Source organism: Mirounga leonina, unplaced genomic scaffold, assembly GCF_011800145.1.
Source record: "Mirounga leonina isolate KUSES-001 unplaced genomic scaffold, KU_Mleo_1.0 Mir_204, whole genome shotgun sequence".
Classification (NCBI taxonomy): Eukaryota; Metazoa; Chordata; class Mammalia; order Carnivora; family Phocidae; genus Mirounga; species Mirounga leonina.
In genome coordinates, this window is record NW_023270513.1 from 7,706,450 (window position 1) to 7,729,953 (window position 23,504).

Sequence of the window (23,504 nt, forward strand, 5' to 3'; positions counted from 1 at the left end):
ACCCAGACAATGGAAATAGTTAAGAAGAGTGTGAGATCAGGACATGTGGCCTCTTGGAGGCACTGGAGGGGAATTGTGGGGGAGAGGGGGGTTTTCTTTTAAGGGGATAAAAAACGAAGACTTCTAACTCTGGAACATTTCAGGGAGTTAGATGAGATGGAGGGATTTATGCTTGCCACAGGTCACGGACACCTCCACAGATCATCTAGTTTCCTAGTATTTTTAAAAATGGAAATTGGGCCCCATGACAGTTACTGCCTTTTCCCCTTTTCATATGTTGCTTGATCTCCCTTTCTCTCCTTTGTGCTTACACATTCCAGGCCCTTTAGCCAAACCCTTGCCTATGACAGTATTTTAGTTACCAGTTCTCATGGTTCCCTCTGGTTGTTGAGCCTTGGGATAAAAACTCACAGAGCTATGGAATGGGACTTTGTTGGAACAGGTGACTTCTTCTAATTGCACCTGTGCTTCTGGGTCCTCAAAAACAGTGGGTTGGCAGTAATGCAGTGTGGAAGTTTTCCCATTTCTCAGTGACCAGATTGTGAATGTTTCCAAGTGGATTTTTCTGTTATAATGTTACTGTGGTTCTTTGTTTTGAAATAAAAATTCTGAATGTAAAAAAAAAAATAGAACAGGTAGAATCAAAAAACTATGTATCTACTTCATGATATATGGTCATTAGTATAATATAAAAACTTTTTAAAAGATAGAGAGAGCACAAGCAGGGGGAGCAGCAGGCAGAGGGAGAGGGAGAAGCAGGCTCCCCACTGAACAGAGAGCCCGATGCGGGGCTCGATCCCAGGACCCTGGGATCATGACCTGAGCCGAAGGCAGCTGCTTAACCGACTGAGCCACCCAGGCACCCCTAAAAATTTTTTTAAGTGATTCACATTGGCTAATTACACATTGAACAAGAAGATTGCTGAGAAGTATTTTGGAATGTGTATCCCTTAGGGATTTTTCTCATGAGTTCAGGGAGTGCTTAGGAGATTTCCCCTAATACTGTCGGTTGTATTTACTCACACAGCAAATATTCAATGTCACTAAGAGCTGTATACTACCTGATATACTCAGTTCACACTGTTATGTTCAAAAGAATTTTACTGAAATAGGAGTAAGCTTCCTTTGCATGCTGGGTGATTTTTCCATTGTCTTTAAAGTATAGTGTGAAAGGCAGATTTATGGTCCTAGTATACAGAGATTCAAAATTCTTTTTCTTCAGGATCAGATTTGCTGAGAATTAGGTCCCATATTTGCAGCTATTTTTGAAAATCCCTAGTAAAAGCACTCATTCTCAATATAGAGGTAAAAAGCTGACTTTCATGTTCTTTAGATGAACTGCATAGTTTGTAACTCTGGAATCCGCAAAATTGAATTCCTAATTTTAGGACTATGACTTGTTTACCAGTAATGTCGCAGTTTCTTATATTCATACAAGAAGAAAAAAGGTGTTTTTTTTTTACTAGTAACCAAATTGTATACATTGGCAGCTAAGTAGGATTATGTGTGACTTGAAAAATGTGGTTTTATTTAAATAGAGTTAAGCTTTGTTCCTTTTGTTTTATACAGCTCTAGATCAATAACCAAAATTCATGCCTTTCTCCTAAAGGGATATAACAGAAGTATCTCCCGAACAGAAACGATAATACGCTTTGCTTTCCAAGCCTCTATCACAGTTCTGTGCATTGCATGCCCCTGTTCACTGGGACTAGCCACTCCGACTGCTGTGATGGTGGGTACAGGAGTAGGCGCTCAAAATGGCATACTAATCAAAGGTGGCGAGCCATTGGAGATGGCTCATAAGGTAAGATAGTTCCCAGAACTAAGAATTGTCCCATCCAAACTGGCAATAGCACCCCTATTGAGAAAGAGAATCCAGAGTTATTTCTACATGGTCCATAAGCCGAGCTTCTTCTGGGACTATCCTGAGGGTTGAGGTAGGAAGGGTGTTATTTTGGTTCCGTTCTGGATTGGTCTTAGTTATCTAAGATCTCTAAAACTACTCCAGGCCTACTTTCTCAGAGCAGACCCTGATGTGGAAAAAGTGGAGTCCTCTTCCAGTTTAGATTAGAAATGTCTTCAGGTCAGGAAGACAGAAGGGGTATTTGCCCAGGAAAAATGTGACCCCATGTTTGTATTCTTCACCGTGAGATGGTGCTTATAGTAACATTGCAGTTTCTTTGCCTTTCCCACTAGCTGACAGTTTGCAGCTATGACTTCAAAAATATAATCTTATCCCTCATCTCTCTCATATTAGGATTTCCAAAACAATTTCAATCAAGGCTACTTGACTTCAACTAAAACCATGTTCCTTCTAATATGTTCTTATTGTGAGGATAATAAACTATATACAGATGCATGTAGTAAACACAGAACACAGCTTAGAACAGATTTGGAACCTCATATAACCAGTGAATACAAGCTGTTAGTGGCTATAGTAATTTTTTATTGACTTTGATATAATTTCAAACTTAAGAATTGAAAGAACAGCATAAAGAACTCCTGTATATCCTTTACTGCAGATATCAGGTTCCTTTCCTAAGAACAAGGACATTCTCTTACATAATCATAGTACAGAGATCAAAATCAAGAAATTGACATTGCTGTAATACTGTTATCTAACCATGAGTCCATATTCCAGTTTCCTCAGTTGTTTCCATAGTACTCTTTATAGCTATTTTTTCTCTTGTTCAGAATTATGCTTTGTATTTCATTATTATATCTCTTTTCATCTTGGTTCCTCAAGCTATTCATTTTTCAAGGTTTGTATTCCAATTTTACTGTGGGGTGACTGTGTTCTCTAAGTCCAGATTCTTCCTTTTTCCTGTCTGGGCTCAATTTCCCTCATGGGTTCACTGAGCTGTCTCTTCTCAGGCCAAGCTTCTCATCTAGACCCAATAAAGTCAAAGCAAACCAGTGCTTATCTGGTGCTCACTTCAACTTAATTACTTACCTTTCTCTTATAATCATATGCCTACTGCCCAGATTTCCACTACAGTTCTGGAATTCATTAGTATTGAAAGCTTTTCTCTTTCCCTGAGGCAGAGTCAATTCTTAAGTACTTATTAACAGTCAACTATTAACAATTAGCTCTAGTTGTTTAACATATATTCACAGTATGGTTGAACATTTGCAAGGGAGGGCTATTAGATGTAACTTAGAGTATCTTTTCCCTTATTCTCCCTTACTTTTGCTCACTCAAAGACAGTTCAACTCCAATTAAGTCAAAGGTCAATTTATTAAGAAACAAAATATTCATCTGTCAAAGTAAACCTATTTCTTATTTTTGGAAAGGTAGTATTAAGGACTATCAAGTCATATAGGTGCAGTGTATTTTAATTTTCTTACAGGTGAAGGTAGTGGTGTTTGATAAGACTGGAACCATTACCCATGGAACCCCAGTAGTGAACCAAGTAAAGATTCTAGTGGAAAGTAACAGAATATCACGCAGTAAGATCCTGGCCATCGTGGGAACTGCTGAAAGTAACAGTGAACACCCTCTAGGAGCAGCCATAACCAAGTACTGCAAGCAGGTACAATTTTTCCTTTGTTTATTAATGTAGTTGTCCTCTACAGGAATTACACAGACCAAATCCAAACTGGCGTTTGTGATTTACATATATAGTTGGTAGGAGGCTCGGGAGACTTGTATTTTCTCAATTTATTTTAGAATATGTGTTAGTTTCTTTATACAGAAGAGTATAAAGATGAAAGCAGAAATTAACTATAATTTTATCACACGGATAACCCCTGTTGACTAAAAAATTAAAACGTAATGCATACAGAGAGTTACATAATGAAGAAGGAAAGCCTCATTCCCTGCCCCCTTTCATAATTCCTCTCTCTAGAGTTTAACAAGTGTTAATCTGTTAGCAGTCTTTTAAAATACAGTAGTCTCTCCTTATCTGCAGGGGATATGTTCCAAGACCCAAGTGGATGCTTGAAACTGCAGAGTACTGAACCCTATATATACTATGTTTTCTCCTATACATACATACCTATGATAAAGTTTAATTTATAAATTAGTCAAGAGATTATAATGTATGTTATATTTTATTAATACTAATTTAAAATATCACAAATTATATTATTAAAATTAATTAATTTAAATATCAATGTAAATTAATTTACAAATTAATTTATAAATTAGTAAGATATTAACAACAATAACTATTAATAATATAGAATAATTATAACATACTGTAATAAAAGTTATGTGACTATGGTCTTTCTCTCTCTCTCAAAATTCCTTATTGTACTGTACTCACCCTTCTTGTGATGATGTGAGATGGTAAAATGCCTGTGTGATGAGATGAAATGAGATGAATGATGTAGGCATTGTGACTTGGTGCTAGGCTACAGTCAACCTTCTGACACTATGTCAGAAAGAGGATCATCTGCTTCCAGACCACAGTTGACCACGAGTAACTGAAACCAAGGAAAGTGAAACCGTGGATGGGGGAGGGAGGACTACTGTAACAGCTTTACTGAGATACAATTCACATACTCTAAAGTTCATTATAAATTGTACAATTCAGTCATTTTTAGTATAGTCCCAAAAGTGTGCATTTGTTAACTATTTTAAATACATATCTGAACATATATGCATTTATTACGTTTTAGACTTCATGTAGAAAGGTCACACAGTGACCAATCTTTGGTACCTTTTTTTTTTATTTTATTGAATGATTTTTCCATATTAAGACATATAGATCTGCCTCATTATATTTAATGGCTATATTGTGTTCTACTGTATGATTGTTTTTTTTTTTTTGTCTCTTAGAGTGTACGGTTAATGTTCTTGTCAGCTTTTGCAAGTTTATATTTATGTTAAATGCCTATCAATGCGATTGCTAGATCAAAGGATACATGCAGTTAAATTCTGATGAATATTACCAATGCCCACATAGCAAATATTACCAATACCCATGTGAAGGGTTGTACCAGTTTATACTTTCACCAAAAGTTATTAGTGCTCATTTCCCCACATTCTTACTTTATTTTTTCCAATTTAATAAATAAAAAAATATTTACTCATTGATGATTTGCTTTGCATTTCCATAATTATAAATTGGGTTAAACATCTTTTCATTGGCCATTTGAATTTCTTTTTCTGTAACTTTTCTGCTTGTATCCTTTGCCTGGTTTTTCATAGGATTGTTTACCTTTTTTTTTCACTGATTTGTGTAAGTTCTTTGTAAATTATCTCATAATTTTACAGTTATGATGTGGCAATTCCTATCATTGGTGTTCTTTCCTTTTTACCAATTTACTATTTTATTGACCTGGCTTCTTTACACCCAAACCAAACAACAGAGAGGATGAAGATATAAAGAGCCAGGAAACAATGATGGCCACCAAAATTCTTTGGCTTACTAAGGACACAGAATCATACTAGAGAGGCACTCTGGTAACTAAAGGCCCTGTTCTTTGTTACCCTTTGCCCTGTACTGAATAGAAAATCTGACTTGACAGTAGAATTAAATATTTAACTTGTAATTCTCTACTGGAAAGGGCAGAGAATACTGGTAAAGCTTCCATGTTTTCTTTCTCTAAACTTGGTATAAATTTTAGAGAGTGCGATTAAAATAAACAATTCTGATGTTTTGTTCTAAACATTTAGAATTAACCGGGCATGCAGCATGTGTCTAAACATTTAGAATTAACCAGCAGTAATCCTTGATTGTGCTGTTGATGACCTTGGATTGTTAGAACAGCAGAAGAAATCCTTCTGTTTCTATTTGTTAGGAGCTGGACACTGAAACCTTGGGTACCTGCGTAGATTTCCAGGTTGTGCCAGGCTGTGGTATTAGCTGTAAAGTCATCAATATTGAAGGCTTGCTACATAAGAATAACTGGAAGATAGAGGAAAATAATATTAAAAATGCATCCCTGGTTCAAATTGGTGCAAGTAATGAACAGTCATCAACTTCATCTTCCATGATTATTGATGCCCAGCTCTCAAGTAAGCTAATTTTCTTCATAGTACCAATTATGGGACAAATATTAACAGATGTCTACCTTTATAATCCTGAACTGTTAGATAAGAAACAAAAATTGGCATCATGGTTTCATTCTGTCAAATAATTTTACCATAGGCCTTCTGGTCACTTCACTTGAGTTACTCAAGAACATTTCCCAACTGTGCTGCTCCTTGATTCTACCATAGGGTGCTGAATTCTAGTCGTAGCTGATCTTCCATATTAGTTCAGCTATCTTTCTTTTATTTCTTACCACAGCTACTCTAAACCTTTTATATCTTTTACGAGATACCGTGGCCTTCTCCCTTGTTCCCTAAGCAAGTTATCAGGTTTATTTTTCACATGGAAAATTAAGGTTCTCAGACATTTGGTCTGTCAACTTTTTGCCAAGCATGATTCCTTTTTCAGGAGAAGAGGTATCCCTCATCCTGCATAATGAATCCCATCATCTTTGCTCTAGATCCCACCCTCTCTTGATTCTTCAGGGACCTTACTCTGTTACATCCCCTCGCTTCTTTATTTTCCCACTCTCTTTACTAGCTCCTTCTGCTAAACATACAAACATTTCTTCCATCACTATCACTGTAATCCCTTTTAGACTGTATCCTGTCTCTTTTTTTCCTTTATATCTAAGCTTCTAGAAAGAGTAGTCTAGGTTTGCTGAATTCACTTATTCACCACACAGCCTGGCTTCTGCCCCATCCATATTACTGAAACTGTTTTTTCTAAGTGCATTGATGACCTTGTTCAGTACTCACTCCAGTGGTTTCTTCTCAGTCTGCATCCTGCATGACCTCAAATGCCTAAGGCATTTGAGAATGTTGACCATTTCTTCCTTCCTAAAGCTCTTTCTTTTAATTTCATGACCATTCATTCTCTAAATTATCCTCTTACCTACCTGGCTGTTGCTTCCAATCCTCCTCTGATTCCTCTTTTCTCCTGCTCTCAAATGTTGGGTATCCCCAGGGTTTTGTTCTTTGTCTTTTTCTCATTTTATATACTCTCTGTACAATTTCCTTCATGTCTATTGCTTGTTCTGCCATCTGTAGGCTTCTACTGGCACTCCAAAATCCACATCTCTAGCCAAGGCCTGTTTTCTGAGTTTCTGGTTTGTCTATCCATCTGCCCCAAAACATAATATACCCACCTAAGTGTTCTAGCACCTCCCTACCCATTTGTGCTTGAGTGATTTTGCTAACCTGCAAATATGATTATATAACTGTCTGACTAGTACCTTTTATTATAGTGGTTTATAATTTATTTTTGAATCATGAACCTTTGGAGGAATGTGATAAAAGTTATGCCCACCCCTCAGAAAATTTTTGTTTTGGAGGTTTGCTTGTATCCTAAACCCTATCAGTTCGATTCTGTTAGGGATCCTGGCTTGCTGGCTGTCTCCTGTGGGACTTAAGACCAGTCTCTCTAGACTTTGTTCCAGGTCCGTTCCCCATGATATGTCTCCTGCCTGCCTACATCACCCATTTTGTCTTTTTCCACTGACCTCCATGTACTCTGTGTTCCATTCATATGGAACTACTTACAGTTCCTTTTTACATTGTGTTGTTTCATGCTTATTAGATCATTTCATTCACTGTTTCCTCTGGGTAATGTTGTTGTCTACAGTGGCATCTACCTCATGAACTTATTTTCATTTTTCAAAAGTCAGCTCACATATCTCTTCAGTGAAGCCTTTGCTGACTGACATGTATAGGCAGAGATATTTGCTCTTCTTTTTAAATCATAACTGTACTTAATCTCTGTGTTTTTGTGCTAGGTACACTGCATGATAATACTTTATTTACCTGATTCTACCAACAATTTATTATTTGTGAACTTCCAGTACCAAGCACTGACACATAGTAATTTTGTTCATTTGACACCTTTTATTAAGCACTGTTCAAGACCCTAAAGAATCAACAGCAGAATAGACAAAGTCACTATCTTTTGGAACTTATTTTCCTGGTGGGAGAACACAAAACAGTGAGCAAAGAGATAAGAAAATATAATATGTCTGATGGAGATAGTGCTGTAGAGGAAAATAAAGAAGGGTAGAGGGGTATAGGGAATGCTGTGAGTATTGGGTCCTATTTTACATAGGATGATCAGGGTAGTCCTCAGGTTCAAAAACCTGAGAAGGGGGAGGGAGAAAGCTATGTGAATATCTGTGACAAGAGCATTCCAGGTAGGAGGGATGTTAAGTACCCAAGCCTAGTTTGAGGAACAACAAGGAGAACAGTGTGCCTGGAGCAGAGTAAATGAGTGGGAAGGGGGTAAGAGATAAGGTTAGAGAGTAGTACAGGACTAGATTATGTAAGGACATTGAAAGAATTTTGGCTTTTACCCTTGAGATGGGAAGCCATTGGAGAGTTTTGTGCATAGGAGTGACAGAATCCAACTTAATGTTTTATAAGTATTACCCTGGCTGCTGTGATAAAAATACACTCTTGGAGCAATAGGGGGAAGGACAGAAGCAGGGAGATGAGTTAGTAGGCTGTTGCCATAATCCAGGTGAAAGATAAGAATGGTTTGGACCAATGTGGTAGCAGTAGAGATCATAAGAAGTGGTCAGAATCTGAATGTGTTTTGAAGGGAGAGCTGGCTGACAAATTTTCTCACAGATTGGATGTGGGGTATGGGAGAAACAGGAGTCAAGAATTATGCCAAGGTTTGTGGCCTAAACATTTTAGGAGGATGAAGTTACCATTTAAGTAGAATGGGGAAGACCATTGGAAGGGCAATATTGAGGAGAACTGATCAGGAGATCAGTTTTTTACATGTTAAATTTGAGTGCCTATTAGATAGTCAAGTGCCATATAAGTGGAAATAACAAGTAGGCAGTTGGCTGCACAAGTCTGCAGTTCAAGGAAACAGAGTAGGTTGGAGACATAGATTTGGTAGTCGTCCACCTATAGATCTGGGCCTTCCAGTATGATAGCCATTCATTACATGTGACTACTTAAACTTAAATTATTTAAATTTAATTTAAAATTCAGGGGCACCTGGCTGGCTCAGTCGGAAGAGCATGTGACTCTTGATCTTGGGGTCATGAGTTTGAGCCCCACGTTGGGTGTAGAGATTACTTAAAAGAAATACATAAGTAAACTTAAAAAAAATTTAATTTAAAGTTCAGCCCTTCAGCCATACTAGCCACATTTCACTGCTCTATAGCCACATGTTGCTAGTGGCTACTGTATTAAACCGCAGATACAGAACATTTCCAAATCTTGTTGGACAAAGCTGGTATAGATTGTATTTAAAGATATGAGACTGGATAAGATCACCAAGGAGTGAGAGTAGATGGGGGGGGAATGGTTTAAGGATTGAGCCCTACAATACGATAAGTTAAGAGATCAGGGAGATCAGCAAAGAAGACTGAGAAGAAGTGGTAAGTGAAGAGGTAACTCATAAGAATTTGGTGTCCTAGAAGCCAAGGAAAGAAAGTATTTCAAGAAGGAGAGAGCGATCAACTGTGTTAAATGCTGCTAATAAGGCAAGTAAGATGAGGAACAATAATTAGCCATTAGGTTTATGAAAGTAAAGGTCACTGGCATACTGTGTGAACAACTCTTTGGAGTAGTAGAGACAAAAGCTTTATTGGAGTGGGTTCACAAAAGAATTTGGGAAGATATGAATTGGAGATAGTCAATAGAGACAACACTTCCAAGAAGTTTTGCTGTGTATAGAAACAGAAATTTGGGGCAGTAGTAAAGAGTTAAGTGAGATCAAGAGAGGTTTTTTTGTTTTGTTTTGTTTTGTTTTTAAAGATAGGACTATGTGCAACAGAGATAGAAAATGTGATTATGCAGGAGAAGGAGGAGAGAATTGTAGGAGAGATGTTCTAGAATAAGCAAAGGAAGGGGGTCTAGTACGTAAGTGGAGAGGTTGGTCTTAAATAGGAGCAGGGGCCGTTTAGAATAGAAGAGAAGCTAGATTGGTGTGTACGTAGGCACAGGCAGCTGGTTAGCTGTGGCAGTGAGAGCTTGAAGTTCTCTTCTGATTGCTTTTAATTCTTTCTGAAGTAGGAAGCAGATTCATCATCTGGCCATAGATGAGGGTGGGAGAAGAGAAGGTACAAAATAGCCCTCTAGAAGGAACGGAAAATGAATGGACTGGGGAAGTGTAGAATTGCCAGACAACTCTAAGGACTTGCGTAAAGTTAGTGGTCACATGTTTAAAATGAGTCATCAGTGGAGGCACCTGGGTCGCTCAGTCAGTTAAGCGGCTGCTTTCAGCTCAGGTCATGATCCCAGGGTCCTGGGATTGAGCCCCGTGTTGGGCTCCCTGCTCAGTGGGGAACCTGCTTCTGCCCCTCTCCCCTGCTCATGCTCACTCTCAGTCTCTCTCTGTCTTTTTTTTTTTTTTTTTAAGATTTTATTTATTTATTTGAGAGAGAGAGAATGAGACACAGAGAGCATGAGAGGGAGGAGGGTCAGAGGGAGAAGCAGACTCCCTGCCAAGCGGGGAGCCCGATGCGGGACTCGATCCTGGGACTCCAGGATCATGACCTGAGCCGAAGGCAGTCACTTAACCAACTGAGCCACCCAGGCGCCCCTGGTCTCTCTCTGTCTTAAATAAATAAAAAAATAAAAAAAAATAAAATGAGACATCAGTATAGTTGTATGTTTCCATCCAACTACTACTACTACAATCAGCTACTGATGCACAATAAATATTTTGGATTTAATTCATTTGTGTGGAAGATCAAAGGGAAAGCTTCACCAAGAAAGAAGCATTTGAACTGGCTCTTGAAGAATATGATGGAGTTTGATAACTGGAGAGGAGGGGTAAGGACATTCCAGGTGGAGACAGCAACATGTGCAAAGGCCCAAAAGCATAGAAGAGCAAAGTATGTTCCTTGAAAATTTGGAAATCACTGTTGTAGGCTGTGGTCTACCAAAAATACAACATAGTGACTGTGTAAGGTTAGACAGGAAGAACATACCTCACAGGGTTGTTATAAATATTAAACGATCTCACTAAATGTTCTTTCTGTACTTTATTTCAGATGCTCTTAATGCCCAGCAGTACAAAGTCCTCATTGGTAACCGGGAGTGGATGACTAGAAATGGTCTTGTTATTAACAATGATGTAGATGATTCCATGACTGAACATGAAAAAAAAGGTCGGACTGCTGTATTGGTGGCAGTTGATGGTAAGGTTTTCCATAAGTACACTGTGACTCAATGTTGTGATCTCAGTAATTATTTTATGTATATTTTTGAGAGACTTCTGAACTTGAGGGCTTTTGAAAAGCAGCCTGAATGCAAAGTGAAAATGTTAGCAATACCTAATTGTTACTGATTAATTTAGAATTCTCTTGCATTTGCCTGGCTTTGTTATTTTCCTCCCTAACCTATGTTTTTGTAAAAAAGCTAATCAATAGTTGCGTATAACACCCAGTGCTCATCACCACACATGCTCTCCCTAATACCCATCACCCGGTGTTATAAGCAACTAATGAATCGTTGAACACTACATCAAAAACTAATGATGTACTCTATGCTGGCTAATTGAACATAATAATAATAAAAATAAATAAAAAGTAAAAAGTAAAAATAAATAAAATAAATAAATAAAATTTTGTTTTTAGTGATTGCCTCTCCCCCCAAAATAAAAAAGCTAATCAAAGATTTTTTTAAAACCTAAAAATAACATAACATTAAAGTAATAACAAATAAAAGAATATCTATAATCTCATCATCCTAACTCAATGTCAGTTTTAATTGCATGTATTCCATTTCTGGTTTTTTTTGTATATATATGCTATATACAATATAATATATGTACAGAATTATAATACTAGTATATATACTCTTTTTAAGTGGGTGTATTCTGCATATAAATTTTACCTCAATAAAGTTGAATAAAAATTTAAAATCCCTTATACACCTATTATATTTTGCTTTATTCCTTTATTTGCTATACTCATAAATATTTTCTAATTTTAATTCTGCATAATTTATTATATATTGTAACTAAGGTAATAATTCCCTTGTTGGAAATTTAAACTATTCTTAATATTTCATTATTATAAATAACACTATGATAAACATCTATGAGGTTTTAGGTGCTTTCTTTTGTTAAATTATTTCTTGGGTAAATTTCTAGCTGTGAGATTAATTAGTCAACATTTATAATGCTTGCTAAGCATGAAGGCAGTATCTTAACTATGACATTTTTAGGTTCAGGAAGAAGCAGAACATACCATTTACTTTTGTTTTTATTTTTTAATTTTTTTTAATTATTAAAAGATTTTATTTATTTATTTGACACAGAGAGACACAGCGAGAGAGGGAACACAGCAGGGGGAGTAGGAGAGGGAGAAGCAGGCTTCCCGCCGAGCAGGGAGCCCGATGCGGGGCTTGATCCCAGGACCCTGGGATCATGACCTGAGCCGAAGGCAGGCGCTTAACTGCCTGAGCCACCCAGGTGCCCCTTACTCTTGTTTTTAAAATAAAATAACTACTTGCAGTGATTTCTTTCCCCAGTATAAAATGCCAGTTTTCAAAAATTGACAAGAAACGTTGGAGAGGTTGTGGAGAAAGGGGAACCCTCTTACACTGTTGGTGGGAATGCAAGTTGGTACAGCCACTTTGGAAAACAGTGTGGAGGTGCCTCAAAAAATTAAAAATAGAGCTACCCTCTGACCCAGCAATTGCACTACTGGGTATTTACCCCAAAGACACAGATGTAGTGAAAAGAAGGGCCATATGCACCCCAATGTTCATAGCAACAATGTCCGCAATAGCCAAACCATGGAAAGAGCCAAGATGCCCTTCAGCAGACAAATGGATAAAGATGTGGTCCAGATATACAATGGAATACTACTCAGCCATCAGAAAGGATGAATACCCAACTTTTACATCAACATGGATGGGACTGGAGGAGATTATGCTAAGTGAAATAAGTCAAGCAGAGAAAGTCAGTTATCATATGGTTTCACTTATTTGTGGAACATAAGGAATAGCATGGAGGACATTAGGAGAAGGAAGGGAAAAATGAAGGGGGGAATCAGAGGGGGAGACGAACCATGAGAGACCGTGGACTCCGAGAAACAATCTGAGGGTTTCAGAGGGGACGGGGGTGTGGGGATGGGTTAGCCCAGTGGTGGGTATTAAGTAGGGCATGTATTGCATGGAGCACTGGGTGTTATACAAAAACAATGAATCATGGAACACTACATCAAAAACTAACGATGTACTGTATGGGGACTAACATAACAATAAAATAAAATTAAATTTAAAAAAATTAAAAAATAAAAATTAAAAAAATAAATGCCAGGGGCGCCTGGGTGGCTCAGCCGTTAAGCGTCTGCCTTTGGCTCAGGTCACGATCCCAGAGTCCTGGGATCGAGCCCCGCATTGGGCTCCCTGCTTGGCGGGAAGCCTGCTTCTCCCTCTCCCACTCCCCCTGCTTGTGTTCCCTCTCTCGCTGTGTCTCTCTCTGTCAAATTAAAAAAAAAAAAAAATCTTTAAAAAATAAAAATAAAAATAAATGCCAGTTTGGCCTCAATCCACCCCCTTCACCTTAAAAAGAAAAAAAGGTATTAGTTTTCAGTTTCATTTGCCTTTAAATGAACTAAAGTGTTTGGAACTATTGACCAATACTTCTCAAAGGAAAAAAAAAGAGTCTTTTAGTATCCAATAAGATCTCTCTTTCAACTTTCCAATTACTACTTTCATTAGTAACCCCTACCTCACTCTGAAATTTTCATAACTCAATATGGAGGTTTGTCACAGATTTTGTGGAATACAGCCTATGTGGGCTTGGAGACATTTTGAATTAAGCTTAAGCCCTGAACAGCTTTGCTTAACAAAATTAATTTCCTTCTCCAATTTTAAGTTAGAGTATTATTCCTGCTCTCAGCATATTCCAAACTCTCTTATTTTCTGATACCTCCTATATTAGATGAGCTGTGTGGCTTGATAGCCATCGCTGACACAGTGAAGCCTGAAGCAGAATTGGCTGTCCACATTTTGAAATCTATGGGCTTAGAAGTAGTTCTAATGACTGGAGACAACAGTAAAACAGCTCGATCTATTGCTTCTCAGGTAATTGGTTTACTTAGTGGTTGGGGTGGGGGGTATGTGGTGACTTCTAATTCCTCATATACATTTTGCTTCTTGCTTTCAAGTGCTAAAGATTCATATTACCTATTATTTTCCTTATCACGGAGTATCGATACCTGGTTCTTTAAAGAACAGTTGGCGTGCTATGTTGGAAGGAGTTTGGACTTTGTGTTACTCTTATAACTAAAAAAACCATTTACTTAATTCATGAAATGCTTCAGTGACACCCTACACTAGTTTCTGTTGATACTTCCTTAGAAATGTTGCTCCTATTCTTTACCAGTGCTGCCAGCCTAAGCCAGGCTCTTAGGTGCCCAATCTCTCCTGCCTAAATTACAGCAAAAGCTCCAGGCACTTCCCTCTCTAGTCCATCCTGAACATCACTGGTGGAACCATTGCCTAATGCACCAGTTTGACATATTTTTCTGCTCCTGACCCCCACATTTGCCTTATCTACAAAACTTTTCTCATACTAGTCTTTTCTTTTCTTTTTTTTTTTTTTAAAGATTTTATTTATTTATTTGACAGAGAGAGAGATAGCGAGAGAGGGAACACAAGCAGGGGGGAGTGGGAGAGGGAGAAGCAGGCCTCCCGCGGAGCAGAGAGCCCGATGTGGGACTCAATCCCAAGACCCAGGAATCATGACCTGAGCCGAAGGCAGACGCTTAACGACTGAGCCACCCAGGTGCCCCTCATACTAGTCTTTTCTACTTCAGAATGCCTCCTCCTTCTTCTATTAAATAACACAAGTAATATATGAGTACATTATAAAAAATGCAGAAGGATATAAAATAAAAAGTTTAAGTTACCCTTTTCCCAAGCTCCCTGTCCAGTCCTATCCCCAATTTTTCGTAGGCATTTGTGTTCATATACAAATGTATAGTTCTGGTATTTTCAACATAAATTACATCATTTTTCTAATGATTGTTCATTCAGGAGTTTGCTTTTTATTTTTTATTTATTTTATTTTTTAAAGGATTTTATTTATTTGAGAGAGAGAGTAGGAGCAGGGGGGCAGGGCAGAGGCAGAGGGAGAAGCACACTCCCTATTAAGCAGGGAGCCCAATGCGGGACTCGATCCCAGGACCCTGGGATCATGATCTGAGCTGAAGGCAAATGCTTAACCAACTGAGCCACCCAGATGCCCCAGCTGTTTGCTTTGGAGCTTTGTCCATAGCTGAACATACAAAGTTATTTTAGCCTTTCAACATTACTACATGGAATTCTATGGTATGGATGTATCATAATTTACTTAAACATTCCTCTAATGATGGGTATTTAGGTGGTTTTGAAAATTTTGTTACAAACAGGCAGTGATATAAATCTTTGGACATACATCTTTTTTGGGGGGTGGTTTTCACAGAGCTTTCATTTTTTATTTTTTATTTATTTTTAAAATTTTTATTTTAGTTCCAGTATAGTTAACATACAGTGTTAGATTAGACTCAGGTGTACAACATAGTGATTCAACAGTCCTATACATTACTCAGTGCTCATCATGGTAAGTGTACTCTTAATCCCCTTCACCTAGTTTATCCATCCTCCCACCTAACTATAGTTAAAGAGTCTGGTTTTGGCTTGTCTGTCTGTCTTCCCTTGTTCATTTGTTTTGTTTCTTAAATTCCACATATGAGTGAAATCATATGGTATTTGTCTTTCTCTGACTGACTTATTTCATTAGCATTATACCCTCTAGATCCATCCATGTTGTTGCAAATGGCAAGATTTCATTCTTTTTTATGATTGAGTAATATTCCATTGTATATATATACTACATATTCTTTATCCATTCATCTGTCAGTGGACACTTGGACTGCTTCCATATCGTGGCTATTGTAAATAATGCTACAATAAACATAGCAGTGCATATATCTTTTTGAATTAGTGTTTTCATATTCTTTGTGTGAATACCCAGTATTGGAATTACTGGATCAAACAGTAGTTCTATTTTTAGCCTTTTGAGGAACCTCCATACAGTTTTCCAGAGTGGCTGCACCAGTTTGCATTCCCCACAACAGTGCCTGAGGGTTCCCTTTTTTCCACATCCTTGCTAGCACCTGTTTCTTGAGTTTTTGATTTTAGCCATTCTGACAGGTGTAAGGTGATATCTCATTATGGTTTTGATTTGCATTTCCCTCATGATGAATAATGTTGAGCATCTTTTCACGTGTCTGTTGGCCAACCTATATATCTTCTTTGGAGAAGTGTCTGTTCATGTCTTCTGTCCATTTCTTGACTGGATTTTTTGTTTTTTGAGTGTTGAGTTTGGTAAGTTCTTTATATATTTTGGATACCAACCCTTTATCAGATATGTCATATGCAAATGTCTTCTCCCATTCTGTAGGTTGCTTTTTAGTTTTATTGATTGTTTCCTTCGCTGTGCAGAAGCTTTTTATTTTGATGTTATCCCAATAGTTTATTTTTGCGTTTGTTTCCCTTGCCTCAGCAGACCTATCTAGAGAGATGTTGCTATGGCCAAAGTGAGAAAAATTACTGCCTGTGTTCTCTGCTAGTTTTATGGTTTCCTGTCTCACATTTAATTCTTTAATCCATTTTGAATTTATTTTATTATGGTGTAAGAAAGTGGTCCACCTTCATTTTTTTTGTACATAACTGTTCAGTTTTTCTAACACCATTTGTTGAGGAGACTTTTTCCTATGGCATATTTTCCTCTTTTTTCAAAGATTAATTGACCATATAATCCTGGTTTTTTTCTGGACTCTCTATTCTGTTCCATTGATCTATGTGTCTGTTTTTGTACCAGTACCATCCTGTTTTGATTACCACAAGCTTTATAGTATATCTTGAAATCTGGGATTGTGATACCTCCAGTTTTGTTCTTTTTCAACATTGCTTTGGCTATTCAAAGTGTTTTGTGATTCCATACAAATGTTAAGATTATTTGTTCCAGTTCTGTGAAAAATGCTGTTGGTATGTTGATAGAGATTGCATTAAATCTCTATATTGCTTTGGGTTGTACAGACATATTAACATTTGTTCTTCCAATCCATGAGCATGGAATATCTTCCCATTTGTCTGGTTATCTTCGATGGCTTTCATCAGTGTTTTATAGTTTTCAGAGTACTGGTCTTTCACCTCTATGGTTAAGCTTATTCCTACATATTTCATTATTTTTGGTGTAATTATAAATGCTGTTGTTTTCTTAATTTCTCTTTCTGCTACTTCATAATTAGTATTTAGAAATGCAATGGATTTCTGTATATTGATTTTGTATCCTGCGACTTTACTGAATTCCTTCATCAGTTCTAGTAGTTTTCTGGTGAAGTCTTTGGGCCTTTCTATATATAGTATGATGTCATCTTCAAATAGGGAAAGTTTTACTTCTTCCTCACCAATTTGGATGCCTTTTATTTCTTTTTTAAAAAAAATATTATTTATTTATTTATTTGATAGAGAGAGAGAGCATGAGTCGGGGGCAGAGGCAGAGGGAGAGGGAGAAGCAGACTCCCTGCTGAGCAGAGAGCCTGATGCGGGGCTTGATCTCAGGACCCTGAGATCATGACCTGAGCTGAAGGCAGGTGCTTCACCGACTGAGCCACCCAGGCGCTCCAAATGCCTTTTATTTTTTTGTTGTTGTTGTCTGATTGCTGTGGCTAGGACATCCAGTACTATGTTGAATAAAACTGGTGAGAGTAGACATCCTTTTTCTGTTCCCAACCTTAGGGGAAAAGATCTGTTTTTCACCATTGAGGATATTTGCTGTGGGTCCTCTAGTCTCCTGTTTATTCTCTCTAGGATATTTTTAATTTCACCTATTGAGTTCTTCATCTCCATTTGCTTCTTTTTTATGTTTTCTGTCTCTTTGTTGACAGTCACACTGAAGTCTCCACTGTTTTCTTAAGTCCAGTGAGTATCCTTATGACCATTACTTTAAGTTATCTATCAGGCATATTACTTATTTTCATTTCATTTAGCTCTCTTGCTGTGATTTTGTCCTGTTCTTTCATTTGGAACATATTCCTCTGTTTCCTTATTCTGTCTAACTTTCTTCGTCTGATTCTATGTGTTAGAAAAGTCAGCTACATCTCCTGCTCTTGAAACTGGTGTCCTTATGAAGAAGAGGTCCTTTAGTACCTGCAGGGCAGTGTCCCCAGTTCACTAGATCCTGGCACTTCACTGGTGTCTCCTATGTGTGTTGTGTGCACTGGACTATTTTGGCTGAGCCACGTTTGCCTTCCGTGCAGTCGGTTAAGCGCCTGCCTTCAGCTCAGGTCATGATCTCAGGGTCTTGAGATCGAGTCCCACACTGGGCTCTCTGCTCAGCAGGGAGTCTGCTTCTCCCTCTCCCTCTGCCTCTGCCTTCCGTCCCTGTCTCTCTTTGCCTGTTGGCGGCAAGATTTGGTCCCTGTGGCATTAGTGGGCCAGTCTGAGGGCCGCCTTGAGCATGAGTTGTGTCAGATCAGGTGTTTGCCAGAGATGCGGTAGCATCAAACTACAGGGTGCTCTCCCCGTGTTGTCCCCTGAGAAACTTTCTTCGGTGGGTAGAGCCTGCCATCAGACCCGATATCTACCTCCAGCACACTGCTAGGTCCCCAGTTGGACTTGTGTCTATGATTATCTTCCCCTCTGCTTGGGGCCGGAGCCACTTTGGAGTGGTTCTGACCCCTGTTGGGACTGCTTGCACACTGCCAGGCTTGTGGCACCACTTTGGATGGGCTCCGGCCGAGGGCAAATTGGAGGGGGCAGGTCTACGGGAGAAAGCGTGGGCAGGGCATGGGGTTCCAGCAGGGTCTACGCTGACCTGCTATGGGAGGGGACCTGTAGTCACCAGGGAAAACTGCTGAGTCTGGCCGGGTCGGAGGGGGTGGATCTGTAGAATTGCATGGCAGCAGGGCACACTGTTGGCAATCTCCGTGGAGAGAGTTGGCACTGTGCTCGTTACCACAGGTGTTGGGGTATCTAGGCTGGGGGCAGGGGAGGGAAATGCTGCCTGCCAGTTCTTTTGTTCTTGGAGCAGACTCCCAAAGATCCCTGCCCCTACTGCACACGCTGTGAGATTAGTATACAAATCTCCCTCCTGTATACCCCAGGCATTTTTCAAACTGCTGCTACTATGCTGTAGAAGCTGTTTGTTGTGCTGTCTACGTTGCAGGGGGGACACTCAGTTTCTTATTGCCCTCTGGCTCTCCCAGAGCTGAACCAGCTGATTTGTGAAGTTCCAGGTGTGAAGCCCCACTGATTGTAAGAACTTGCAAAGCCGGGCCCCTCTGGTTCTCAAAGCCAAACTCTGTGGGGACTTGCCTTCCCTCTGCAGGCCCCTGTGCCTGGGGCACTTAGTGTCAGGGTCTGTTCCTCTCCCCTCCCCAGGCCCACCTCACTCTTCCCTCCCACAGACTGTCCCAGGAGTCCACCTGGCTCCAGCACATATCTCCCCCTCCACACCTTCCTCAATCAACATGGCTTCTTCTCTATACCTAACTGTGGAGAATCTGTTCTGCCAGTCCTTAGACCATTCTCTGGGCCATTCATACTGATGTGTGTGCATCCAGTTGCGTCTATGGGATGAGGTGAGCCCAGGATCCCCCCACTTTGCCATCTTCCCTGGAGCCAAACCTGTATCTCTTTTTTTTTTTTTAAAGATTTTATTTATTTATTTGAGACAGAGAGAATGAGAGAGAGAGAGCACATGAGGGGGGAGGGTCAGAGGGAGAAGCAGGCTCCCCGCCGAGCAGGGAGCCCGATGCGGGACTCGATCCAGGGACTCCAGGATCATGACCTGAGCCGAAGGCAGTCGCTTAACCAACTGAGCCACCCAGGCGCCCAAAACATGTATCTTTTTATACTTGTATAAATATGTCCAGAATATGGCTAGAAGTGGAATTGCACAATCAAATGATGTGTGCACTTTGATAGATCCTGCCAAATGCCCTCCAAAAAGATGGTAACAGTTTACTCACCCACCGAGAATATCTAAGAGAGCTCATTTCTCCATATCCTTTTTTTTTTTTTAAGATTTTATTTATTTATTTGAGAGAGAGAAAGATATCGAGAGAAAGAATGAGTGGGAAGGAGAGGGAGAAGCAGGCTCCCAGCTGAGCAGGGAGCCCAATGCAGGGCTTAATCCCAGGACCCTGGGATCACGACCTGAGCCGAAGGCAGATGCTTCACCAACTGAGCCACCCAGGTGCCCCTTTCTGTATCCTTACTATTACTGGATATTATCAACTTTTGAAATTTGGGACCTCTGGTGGGTGGAAAATGATGCTCATTATTGCTGTGTTATAGTGAAGGTACTAGTAATATTTCTTGAAATGAATTGAGTTTATCTTTCCTCATGTAGGTTGGCATTACAAAGGTGTTTGCTGAAGTTCTCCCTTCTCATAAGGTTGCTAAGGTGAAGCAACTTCAGGAGGAGGGGAAACGGGTTGCAATGGTAGGCGATGGAATCAATGACTCTCCAGCTCTGGCGATGGCTAATGTAGGGATTGCCATTGGCACGGGGACAGACGTAGCCATTGAAGCAGCTGATGTGGTTTTGATAAGGGTAAGTCCTGTGGCCTGAATGTTGAGGTCCGTGATATTGCTCCACCTGGTCAGGGTTAGTGTTGTAAAGTATATCAAGTAGAACAACCCTTTCCTTCTAATTCCTGTGCTCCCAGCCTTTGAGACTAGGAGAATTCAAGATGGGAGTATGAGAAGTCCTACTAATTACTTCCCTACTTTCTCAGTCAAGCAAAGCAGATGAGAATGACAAGCTTCTAAAGTAAAGAATAAGATTGGGGAACGTACTTATAATAAAATTTTCTTCAACAAACACTTGCTGAGATTATTTTAAGTGAGGTAATCTACATAGCAGCATATAACCCCAAAAGTGTTTTCTAGACCCCTGAGGAAAATTCCTGAAAAACATCTTCCAAGGCTGACTGAAATTTTCAGCAATATTTGAACTTTATAGTTAATTCATATTACCCACCCTAAGGTACACATCATCTTCAGAATCACATTATCAATTACAAAAGTACTCGTTAAGTTAGAGTCTCTCCCTAATATCACAAATATTTCTGTTCTCAGAATGATCTTCTGGATGTAGTGGCAAGTATTGACTTATCAAGGAAGACCGTCAAGAGGATTCGGATAAATTTTGTTTTTGCTCTAATTTATAATCTAGTTGGAATTCCCATAGCTGCTGGTATGTGACTATTAGTATTACTTTTTCCTCTGAAGTCATTAGAGGCCTATCATTTTGGAAATTTTTAGTCTTATTATTAGCTTTGAGTTCAGTTTTTATAGGTAGCCTGCTGGTGTGGTAAAAGGTAATATTAAAATCAATAATTATAATTTTGAGCAATGTTCATTATGGCATAAAATATATAAGCATTCTGATAGGTTTATTTTATTTTCCCCTCCAACTTTATATTTTGAAAAATTTCAAAGCTATATATAACCTGGAAAAAAGATACAATGAAAACCTGTATAGTCTTCATTTAAATTCACCAATTAATAATACTTTTCCACATTGTTTCATCTCTTTCTCCATATGCCCTCACATTTACATTTATATTTATGTTTATATTTATTTACTTATTTATCTTTTGCTGAAGAGAACAAATTTACTTTTAAAGATTTACTTTTTTAGAGAGAGAGAAAGAGCGAGCATGTGCAGGGGGAGGGGCAGAGGGAGAGAAAATCTACAGCAGACTTTCCCGCTGAGCATGGAGCCCAATGCGGGGCTCAATCTCAATGAGATCATGACCTGAGCCGGAATCAAGAGTCAGATGCTTAGCAGACTGAGCCACCCAGGTGCCCCAAGAACAAATTTACTTTTAATCTCACTACCCAAACACAAGTACTGTTAGCATTTTAGTGTATTTACTTCTAGTCTTTTTTATTTTGCATCAGTTTTTTTGTCTTGTTATATGGTTATAATTATAGCATACAGAGAATTTTTTGCTCTTCACTTAACATTCTAATAGCCAACAGGATTTTGTTTTTTTTTTTAAGTTTGGGTAACAGGAGAGAAAGAGAGAGAGAAGGGGGGGTGGTGGGGGGGAGGGAGAAAGGGGATGAAAAAAAGGGGAGGAGAGGGACGGAGATTGACGGATTGAATAAAGGAATATGACCCAGAAAAAGCAATTTAGAATTTTTAAATAAACATTTGATAATGTCCTGTACTTAGGGACTTGGTAGGAGTTAGTAATAAATTGTATTTTTTTTTTTTTTAGAGAAAGAAAGTGCAGGGGGAGGGGCAGAGGGAGAGGGAGAGAATCTTAAGCAGGCTCCATGCCCAGCACAGAGCCCAGTGCAGGACTTGATCCCACGACCCTGAGATCATGACCTGAGTCAAAACCAAGAGTTGGATGCTTAACCGACTGAGCCACCCAGGTGCCCCAGGAGTTAGTAATAGCAGAAGAAAATAGTTACCACTTTCTTCTTCTCTCTGGTTTGAGAGCCAAAGAGGACAGGAAATGATGTAAGAACAATTACAAACCTATTTATAAACAAGGACACAAAATGCTGAGGGAACAAAAAAATAAAAGAACAATCAAAATCCAGAAAGATTAATTCATAGCAGCAAATGATTTTTTAAAAATTATATAAGTAGGGGCAGGGTGGAAAAAATTATGCAAGTAATATATGATCACTGTAGAAAAGAGAAAAATACAGATAAGCACATAAAAAGTTAGAAGTAGAGTAAGTCTACCTTATCCCTGTCATATAAGCCAAATGTCCAAATGTCTGTCAAATTCATACACTATTCATACACTATTGGTGGGATTATGATGTGGTCCAAGGCACTCTGGAGAACAACTGAGGAATATCCACCTAAAGTTGAAGATGTGCCCATGTTATAATGCAGTTTCACCTCTAGGTATGTTCCCTGGAGAAATTCTCAAACACGTGCACAGGGAGACACGTACAAGAATGTTCACAGCAACACTCTATCCTCCTGTTGGTGGAGATTTATGTCACTGCCAATTTTTCACATATAACGTGCTGAATAAATATCAGACAAGGAAATGAGGTGTATGTATGTATCAGAAACACATTAATAATCTGTTTCATACTGTCTGCTCTAACTAATCCAAACTTGTTTCCTAGGAGTTTTTATGCCCATTGGTTTGGTTTTGCAGCCCTGGATGGGATCTGCTGCAATGGCTGCTTCATCTGTCTCAGTAGTACTTTCTTCTCTCTTCCTTAAACTGTGAGTATGATGGCTTGCTCACATTTGTATCTTATATTCCTTTTATCATCCACAGTCAGTCTTGGTAGGTCTTATTCTTGTGTGATGGGCCCAAACTGTTCTTAATAAGAAATGTTAGCTATGTCATAATCATCTTATGTAGTCTCTACCTAGCAAGCACAGCACTGTAAAATGTAGTACTTTGGCTCTGAGAAGTAGAATTTCTGATCATGTGACTCCATACAATTTCTTTTTGAGTGACTTTCCTAGCAGGAACCACCTTAGTAGATTTCATGCCCGGCAAATATATTT

At 38.9% G+C, this 23,504-nt stretch overlaps 1 protein-coding gene across 2 annotated transcripts in view; it reads left to right on the forward strand.

Moving 5' to 3' along the window:
• ATP7A (ATPase copper transporting alpha) overlaps positions 1-23,504 on the forward strand; it is a 158,660-nt gene that overhangs the window by 131,281 nt on the left and 3,875 nt on the right. For both annotated transcript variants that reach the window (XM_035028792.1, XM_035028793.1), the window contains 8 exons: positions 1,610-1,804; positions 3,351-3,533; positions 5,749-5,965; positions 10,987-11,133; positions 13,890-14,032; positions 20,352-20,555; positions 21,083-21,200; positions 23,111-23,213. In XM_035028792.1, the coding sequence (XP_034884683.1) occupies positions 1,610-1,804; positions 3,351-3,533; positions 5,749-5,965; positions 10,987-11,133; positions 13,890-14,032; positions 20,352-20,555; positions 21,083-21,200; positions 23,111-23,213 (1,310 nt within the window). The remainder of the gene's footprint in view (positions 1-1,609; positions 1,805-3,350; positions 3,534-5,748; positions 5,966-10,986; positions 11,134-13,889; positions 14,033-20,351; positions 20,556-21,082; positions 21,201-23,110; positions 23,214-23,504) is intronic.